Source organism: Musca domestica, unplaced genomic scaffold (genome assembly GCF_030504385.1).
Source record: "Musca domestica strain aabys unplaced genomic scaffold, Musca_domestica.polishedcontigs.V.1.1 7, whole genome shotgun sequence".
In the NCBI taxonomy this organism is placed as follows: Eukaryota; Metazoa; Arthropoda; class Insecta; order Diptera; family Muscidae; genus Musca; species Musca domestica.
The window spans coordinates 5,703,136-5,712,269 of record NW_026712383.1 but is presented as its reverse complement, the minus strand read 5'-3'; the positions used below and the strand labels follow the sequence as shown (position 1 = coordinate 5,712,269).

At 34.9% G+C, this 9,134-nt stretch overlaps 2 protein-coding genes across 2 annotated transcripts; one reads left to right on the top strand and one right to left on the bottom strand.

Annotated features, from left to right (window-relative positions):
- Positions 1-1,946: 1,946 nt before the first annotated feature.
- On the top strand, positions 1,947-2,934 carry LOC101894892 (large ribosomal subunit protein eL24). The gene is made up of 3 exons (XM_005191705.4): positions 1,947-2,067; positions 2,258-2,333; positions 2,408-2,934. The coding sequence occupies exons 1-3, from the start codon at positions 2,063-2,065 to the stop codon at positions 2,795-2,797; spliced, it is 471 nt and encodes a 156-aa protein (XP_005191762.1). The 5' UTR covers positions 1,947-2,062; the 3' UTR covers positions 2,798-2,934.
- Positions 2,935-5,382: 2,448 nt separating this feature from the next.
- Positions 5,383-8,576, bottom strand: LOC101895054 (protein disulfide-isomerase A5). Its single transcript, XM_005191706.4, has 5 exons — positions 8,428-8,576; positions 7,701-8,352; positions 6,828-7,064; positions 6,120-6,491; positions 5,383-6,055 (listed from the first exon to the last, which is right to left on the bottom strand). Exons 1-5 carry the CDS (start codon positions 8,452-8,454, stop codon positions 5,769-5,771), a joined length of 1,575 nt encoding a protein of 524 aa, XP_005191763.1. The 5' UTR covers positions 8,455-8,576; the 3' UTR covers positions 5,383-5,768.
- Positions 8,577-9,134: the final 558 nt, after the last annotated feature.

Here is a 9,134-nt window from a genome sequence, read left to right as displayed (position 1 = left end):
AAAAGTTGTTCTCATTTAACTGATATTTTTACTCAGGTTTAAATGCATTTTAAATTTTTTTTTCAAAATCAAATTTTTATTTGAACAGAAAGGAAAATATTTAATTAAAAATTGATACCGTTTAAATAAAAAAAAGTTGATTAAGATAAAATGGATAATTGTTTGACTCCAGAATAACCAATGCAATTTGTAAGAAATTCACGCTGAAGTTGAATTACGGTACCATTTTTAGATATCGAGCCACTCCATAATTATCCCAAATCGGTAAAAATTATGTATGCCATAAAAAAATGCAAAAGAATGTTGGCCCGTATCTTTAAAGATGTTAAAAATATTGATATAATGCTGAAGATATAACAACGTTATGCCCCGACTTGAAGGTAAATTTGCAGGCAAAATTTAAGAAATCGGAAGTGTTTTAAAGAAATAAAAGAAGAATGAAACACATGTAGAAATCCCGAGGAAACTTCCAAAACTGAATTATTGTTGCTAATTTAAAGATGACTTCAAAACCAATAATTCCGGTGTTTTGCACACTTACACGATGCCAATACTTATCGAACGTTTGTCAAATCGCCAACAGTTGACATCTTCAGCAGGGACGTATTTAATAAATTTCCATAAGAATAGTTGTGAACATGTTTGTGAAAAGTATTTTTTAACACGATGTTCTCTAATTTAGTTTTTTTACTTCCGAAAAACAAACCAATATCGCTGTTTGTCACCATAATTACTTTTGACAGAAAGTGAGCACAGCCTTAAGGAGAGAATACATAAAACTATGGTACAATAAGGAGATAGAACAGTTTCGTAAAACTACAGAAATACAGCCCTGAGGCTATGCCCGCTTCCTGTAAAATTTGCATGCAAACAAGTTGTTTTTTAATTATTCAATGTTTTCCTCATTTTTGAAATCTGTTAAACTGCACGAAAAATGAATGAAATGCTTGGATTTTCTCTCAAAAATATGATCATAAATGTTCAATCTTTCAATTCCATGGTAAATCTGGTTAATATCATTAATGCGCGCCCCACAATTTAAGTTTCTTCCAATCATTGATTTTCAAAATATTTTGATTTTTATTTTTCAAAACAATAAATACATACACAAAATTTGCAGATGTCGGGCACATTTAAAAAAATGTAATAAAAATTATTATATATACAATCAATTGTTAATTTTGTTCATTTTTTTATTTGTTTTAATGTTTAATTTTAAATAAGACTTAAAATAAAGGATACTATAATTAATTTAGATTAGTCAAGTATAGAAGTTTTTGGAACCGTCCATAGCCCTATGGATTAGTTTCATGGTAGAAAAATACAGGTAGATGCATGCATCAAATTTTTGACAGTAAAACAAAGCACGAAACGTCCGTAAGCTGTTTAAACCAGTGCTGCCAAAAAAAAAGTTAAAAAATTTATTTTTATTATAAAATGCAAATCGGACGTTGTTGAAATATATAGAACAGAATGATTATTTATATGCGAAACACCACTTGCCTACAAGTCTTACTAGATCTTTAAGTACGCGAACTGCTTTCTATTAGCTCTAGATCGGAGCTTTTAATTCGTTGATGCACAGAAAGGGGAAAAGGTGGTTCTTCTAGACAACATTACTTAGTCAAATATAAAATAACAGCGATTTCAGTACTTCAGTAGATTAAAATGGTTCCAACAACAAGTATATCCATGAAATATCATAACTAACATATCGTTTTTGGATAAAATTTTATTATTAATTTGCATTTAGTGCTCTGCTAAATAAATTAAATGGGCAGATGCCCATTACAATAAAATAATACACATTGTGGCTTTAATCTTCCTGATATTTATAGCATGATGTATTTAAAATGATTATCAAATTTACATTGCAATAATAACAAACCACTAACAAAATTTAATTTATAGTATTTTGTAAAATAATTCAATAATCGTCGAAATGCAAAATACAACTCTGCATGATAGAAAGTGACATTTCGTCTTTCCTCTATTTTTGTGCGTTTGACAGCTGTCATTTCTCTGCCCATTTCCGTTTCTTTCTACTGACAACAACGCCAAGATGAAGTACGTATTTTTGTTCTGTTTTTTGTGAGAAAATAAAAATAATTGTGAAATATTAAAAACATCCGATGATGTTGAACAAAAATAGACAACGAATTATTTTTAAAATCTCATACAACAATGGATAATATTGTAATTTTGTGGCTGACATAAAATGCTAATGGATGAAATGTATTTTTGAAAATTTTTCCAGAATCGGTTTGTGTTCATTCAGTGGGTACAAAATCTACCCCGGTCATGGCAAGACCATGGTCAAAGTTGATGGCAAGGTGAGTTTCATAAAATAAATTAATTGTTGTGGCAGTGGAAATTAATTTTCTCCTTTGTTTTCTCCCCCCTTTAGACCTTCACTTTCTTGGACAAGAAGTGCGAACGCTCTTACTTGATGAAGCGTAATCCCCGTAAGGTTACCTGGACTGTCTTGTACCGTCGCAAGCACCGTAAGGGTGTTGAAGAAGAAGCCACCAAGAAGCGTACCCGCAGAACACAAAAGTTCCAACGCGCTATTGTCGGTGCTTCCTTGGCCGAAATCATGGCTAAGCGTAACATGAAACCTGAGGTTCGTCGTGCCCAACGTGAACAGGCCATCAAGGCTGCCAAGGATCAAAAACGCGCCACCAAGGCCGCCAAGAAGGCTACCCAGCCCGCCCCAACCAAAGCCAAGGCTGCTCCCAAACAAAAAGCCGCTAAGGTTACACAAAAGGCTGCTCCCCGTGTAGGTGGAAAGCGGTAAATCGTTCGAGCCATTCAATAGTGGCCTGAAGGAAGTGAAGTGTTTTTAAAATTAAGGTGTTTATTTTTAAAAAATAACAAACCGCAAAACCAGGAAGTTTACGGAAATGAAAAGAAATTAATGACAAAAAAATAAAATCTATTACGGGTGTTCAAATCCGTATGGAGTTACAAAAAAAAAAAACACGCAATGAAATTTTGTTTTGATTTGTTTAATGGCGAGCAATAATCAGTGATTGTGGTGATAAAGAATTGGAAATGAGTGAGTTAATAGTTTGGCAAGTTAGTTTTGATGAAGTGGTACATACTGGTGGAAATTATATGAAAATCAAACAGGTTGAAAAGGGAGTAGCACATTGTATTAAAGAAATATTTGCAGTGATTACCGGCACCTTTCCCGCTTGGAGTAGAAATAGATCTTAGCTTTGTTTTACTTTTACATAACGAGTATATTTTAAAAAATAATGAGAAAATATCGAGACCACACCTGTTTATAAATTAGGCTAGTCCCGGTCTGAATTAACTTGAAGCTTATTTCAACTAGTGGTTCTTATGGGACTGATTTAAATGGAATTTCAATAGATAGTATAGTTTTATGCACCTGTTTATATATGTCGACAGAAAATGAATAGCATAGGTTCATATGCGTATGGAAAAGCACTCAACTCAATTAAAGTACGATACAAATCTTTACTCCGGTAGAGGATGACATCGAATGTTGGATCGCGCAAAATGTCTATAAGGTTCATGCTGCTAAATACAGGGTGAGATAAAAAAGTGCAACAAAGTCAAACGCCATAATTTTAAAATTTTATTGAATGAAAGCAACAAATTTCGGAAATAGCATCAACTTTTAGAATAAAATTGGGTATGTTCGAATTGGTCTCCTTTAACACGAATTATGGCCTTCAAACGGCCAATGAAACCGTCACACGCTGCCCGAATGTTGCTCTGCGGTATTTTGGTCCATTCCCGGCGAAGCGCTTGCTTGAGGTAATCGACACTTTGGTACTTTTTAGTGCCAGCCTTGCTTTCCAAAATACTCCAGACACAATAGTCCAACGGATTGGTATCCGGAGATTTTGGTGGCCATTTTGCACTGAAAATGAAGAGGGATCCTCATTTTGTAACCATTCTTGAGTGGCTCGTGCTGAGTGCGATGGTGCTGAGTCCTGTTGGAGAGTCCAAGGTCTGCGGCCAAAATGTTTGCGTGCCCAAGGCTTTAAAACATCCTCCAGAATATTTTCGCAATAATATTCGCATTTATTCTAATGCCACGGTCGATCAATAAGAGCGAAGAGCGACCATCGGCTGCTATGGGGGGTCCACACCATCACCATGGCCGGCGCTTGAGTTCTGGTGGCCAACCGAAGATGCACATTTTCAGCTGACCTCTTTGGCAAAAAAAAACACGATCACTTTGTTTACAAACTGCTGGACAACGAAAGTTTTCTCAACGGAGAAAACCAAATTCGGCAGTACACCAATTTCGACCAAGCGTAGCAACTCTTTAGCTCTTTTGAGTTTATTTTCTTTCGGTTGCGGTATAAGTTCTTGCACTTTTCAATCTCAATGGCTTTACCCCGAGCTCATTTTTCAATGTTTGCCGAATGGAATATTGCGATATGTTCAGCTCACCAGCCATTTTTCGGCCACTGCGACGCGGGTTTCGATCAACCCGCTTCTTTACTTTTCGAACCATTTCTGCTGATGTTGCAGTTTTCTTCCGTCCACTTCCTTGACGTCGGGAACACAAAAGACACAAAAGTTTTATTCACATTTAAATGCTGGAGTGCTCTTACGATAGCCACTTGTGGTCTTCCAGCCCCATATAAAGAAATCACACTATCACGCTTGAATTCCATCAGGAATAACTTTTATGTCTGGAAAATTCTCATCCAAATGCTTTTGTACGCTTGTAAACAATATAATGAGCTGTCATTGAAATAATTTTAACAGCTGTCGGACGGGTGGCTTACAAATGACAGCAGTCTGAAGTTGGTTGCACTTTTTTCATCTCACCCTGCATGTTGCGAACACATACCAACCTTGTGTACAATCTGAGTTATAACACCGCTTATAACTTTTATAAACATATACCCTGATTCCAAGCAGAGACTGATAAATTAAGTCGGTTTGCATACGTATATTCTGTCCATACACCGAAGCCTATTTTGAAGTATTTAATTCGGTCATTTTAAAAAATTTATAGGAGTATTTCAAACTAAACACAACATATTGAAACGACTATACACATGGCTCAAAGGATTCTCAAAATCTTTAAGTCATCCAGGAGCGGCAGATATAAAGTAACGAAACTGTATCCAATACTTCTGTACTATAAGGGAAATCATCTTCGATTTTACCCAATTTCAAAAAGGTCCTTTCAAATGATTGACAACACCTGATCTTCAATCTCCCATTGACTACTTACATATGTCGGTATCAAGTGAAAACTACGAATACTTACAACGAATTTTCAAATTTGTTTTAAGGAGGGCAGTACTGTAAGTGTTACAATCGAATTTGGGTATCCCTTCAAAACAAATAATTCTCTTGCTCGCTGCATAAGATAATGACTACGAGTTCTTAATAGAATATGTTATTTGCATGGTAGATGTTTTTATTTCTTATTATTTTCCAAATAAATTTCAATACAACATTTTTCAAATGGGAATGAATTACGCATTAAAATATGAAAAATAGGAAGACGACCAATATATAAAAAACTTGTTCTTTTTTAACAATATTTGAGATATACACAATAACACTGAATTGTTTTGAGATTTATGTTGTGAGATTATCGTGATATAGGTAGACGGTAGGAGGGTACAAAAGCATTATAGGAATGAATAGCGTATAAAAATATAAAAAATATATAGGTATGAACATTGTAGAAAAAAGTGTCACAGTTTTTTGTTTGTTATCATAATATTATAAATTCAAAATAGGTAAATGTTTTGAGTTCAATACTACAACTCTTCATGCTGTTCTGCGGATTTTGATTTAGGCACAGCTGATTCGTTGGCTTTGTTCATAAATGCAATAAAGTCTTCACGTTTACGGCCGCCATTATATTCCTGTTTAGTTTTTAAATATGAGAAATACTTGAAGGTTGGATAACCACGGACTTCATGCTGTGAGCATACAGCAGTTTCCCGTGTGCAATCGACAGCTGCCAAAATTAGGCGAGAATCGTCTTTTAAGGCTTTGGCAGCTGCATTAAATTCTGGTTTTGTACTTTTACAATGACCACACCCTGAATGAGATAGGAATTGTTATAAAAATCACAAAAAAATATGCGAATAATGTTATCAACTTACATGGTGCATAAAACATTACCAATGCATGCTTCTTTCGTTTCAAAGTCGTCGAAAAATTGTCATCCTTTAAAAATACAACCTCGGTATCTTCTTCCTCCTCCCAATTCTTTTCGGGCGGTGGTGGTGGTGGCGGTTCTTTGGGATCTTTCATAAACTCCACAATCTTATCGGCATCCCGAACATTGACATCAAATTTAAATTGACCATTGACAAAGTATTTCACCGTTGGATAACCTTTGACACCATATTGCTCAGCAATGGCAGATTCCTTTGTGGCATCTAATGCTGCCAGCACGCCGGGGATGTTTTTCTGTTTCATGTCCACGGCCGCTTTTTCATACTCCGGTTTCATGCGTTTGCAGTGACCACACCCTTAAAGGAAAATAATAATAATAATAATATGTTAGTTTTAGTTGAATCAGGTAGTCGCATCGCAACTGTCAAACCGATTTTGAAATTGAAAATCGTGAATGAAAAATTATTGAAATTTGTAAAAAATGTTGAAAAATACATATCATTACAACGATTTGCGTCGTATAAGAAAGCATATAAAAATCTACTTTTTTTGACTAAACACTTTAAAAATGTTGACATATCAATGTTCCCAAGCGTTGATGCATCTTCCAATATTCTTCTACCATGACTGGAACATTGCCAATTGCCACTATTATTATCGCTTAGCTTAAATTCCGGCTATCTTATACTTACATGGAGCATAAAACATCACCAATACGGATTTTTCATCTTTTAAGGCTGGTTCAAAGCTTTGCTTTGTTAGATGAACAATTTCCGAGTTGGTGTCAGCAGACCAGTCTGCATCCTTGGGTTTTTTGATCAAAACCGACGTGGGATCTCGCATAAAGGACACAATACCATCCTTATTGTTGTCACCCTCGTAGATTTGCTTCAGTTTTCCATTTTCAAAGTATATAATTGTCGGGAAACCTATAGAAGATGGAATTATTATTAGTAACTAATTTAAAATTTTGGTATCCCTTCTAGATTATCAATACTTTTTATTGTTGGGTGTTTGGTACTCGTTTCAGATTTTAAATAGAAGTAGGATATTTTGTTAAAGCAAAATAGTTAGGCTTAATCCCATAATTATTTTTTTAACAACGTTTATTAGCGGAGAAAGATGGTAATGTTTACCAGGGGTAAGGCAGATTCCTCTTCTATTGAGCTTACGATCTCGTCACTTGGATAAACAACGTTTTAGTCATTGTAGTTATTTTAAAACATCTCTTGGGGACAATATTCCCAGACAAAAATCAAGGGGACTGATGAGGATTGTTGGCCCTTGGTAAGTTTTAGCATCTTGAGAGAGAATGTCCCCAGACAAAAACCAAGGGAACTGGCGAGTGTTGGTGGCTCTTTCCGGTACCAGTGTATTCCCTGCCTTACCCCTGGTGAATTTTAGCATCTTTCTTTACTAATAAATAGACTTTGTTTTAAAAAAACAACAATTAAGGGAATAAGTCTAACCATTTCCAGCAACAAAAGTAACTACGGTATCCCTAACAAAAATGCCAACACTGTTCTAAAAATAGAATAAATAACACGATGCTACTTCCTATTCACCTGTTATATTGTACGCCCTTCTTGCCAATGCATTTTCCTGCCTCTCCACATCCATTCCCGCTAGGACATATCCTTCTGCTTTAAGTTCCGTTGCTGCCTTAGAGTAATCCGGTTTCAGTCGTTTACAAAAACCACACCACGGAACATAGAACATAACCAACATGGGACGCATATCCTTTTTCAAATGTTTCAGAAATGAGGCATAATCGCCAAAATGTATTACATCCTTGCCAGCAGGATCTTCTTCCCATGGCAGATCTCCAGCTGGGTCACGCATAAAATTCACCATTGATGACACAGCCATTTTGCGATCATAATCCTTATGGTAATCACCATCTTTATAGTGTTTCAATGTAACCGGGTCTGGGTTAACTTTTAGTTTTTTACACAATTTCTTTTTGTCAGCGTTTGAGCAATCCATTAACACCATTGTACCCGTTCCCTTCACAATACCCGCTGTCTCCTTGAAAACTTTGATATGATCGGCTGATTGCTTAACATTGCTTGTGTACAAGACCAAAACGTTGGTTTTGGTGCGCAACAGTTTCTTAAAATCTTTGTATTCCACAATGTCGTCGATGATGGCATTGTTTTTGCTGTTGATTTTGCCAATTGCCGGTTTTATTAGGTGGGCGGCATATATACTTAAAAACTGAAATGCAAAGTATTATAATAACTATTCCAATTTTATAATAAAAAATTTTTAAAAAAAAACATTCAGACTTACTACAACAATGAATCGTGTTAATAACATTTTTCTATACAAAACATTTTCCTAAAGAAATTGATCTATGGAACAAATTATTTTCTAATTCCAATACAAAATTGACTTGACTACATACGTTGTCAATGAACGGATTGTATTCACTTGTAGGAACTGATTACCGGTTACTTGAACAAGGCAGGGAACTTTCTGTAACATTCACCCTATATAGTGCAGGGTATATTAAGTTTTTCATTCTGTTTGTCTGTCCCATAAAACCCAATTTAGTTTGCCGTAAAATTTCCCATTTGTTTTCTGACTTTGTAACATCCAATCCAAAAAAAAAAAAAACGGTTGACCAAATTTTAAAAACACAACACTCTGGAGCCAAATCAAATTTTCTTTTTTTTCGAATGATCGTTTTTTTTTTAATTAAACCATGGTGCAATTAAATAGTTACTCTCATGCAATCACATATTACGAATCTTTAATTTAATGTCCCCTCATTTCCGTTCAAAAACTATTTAAATCAGAAAAATGTCGAATATAGAGGGTTAGAGTTATATATTGTTACCTATACAAAGACATGGACCTGTATTTTTACTTTTTACATTACGAACTTGCAATATAAAATTTTTAATAATAGATAGATAAAGTCACCAAAATAATAAAAATATCGAAAATAAGGAGGTTACATGGGGTCTATATCATTATATTGACAATTATATGCA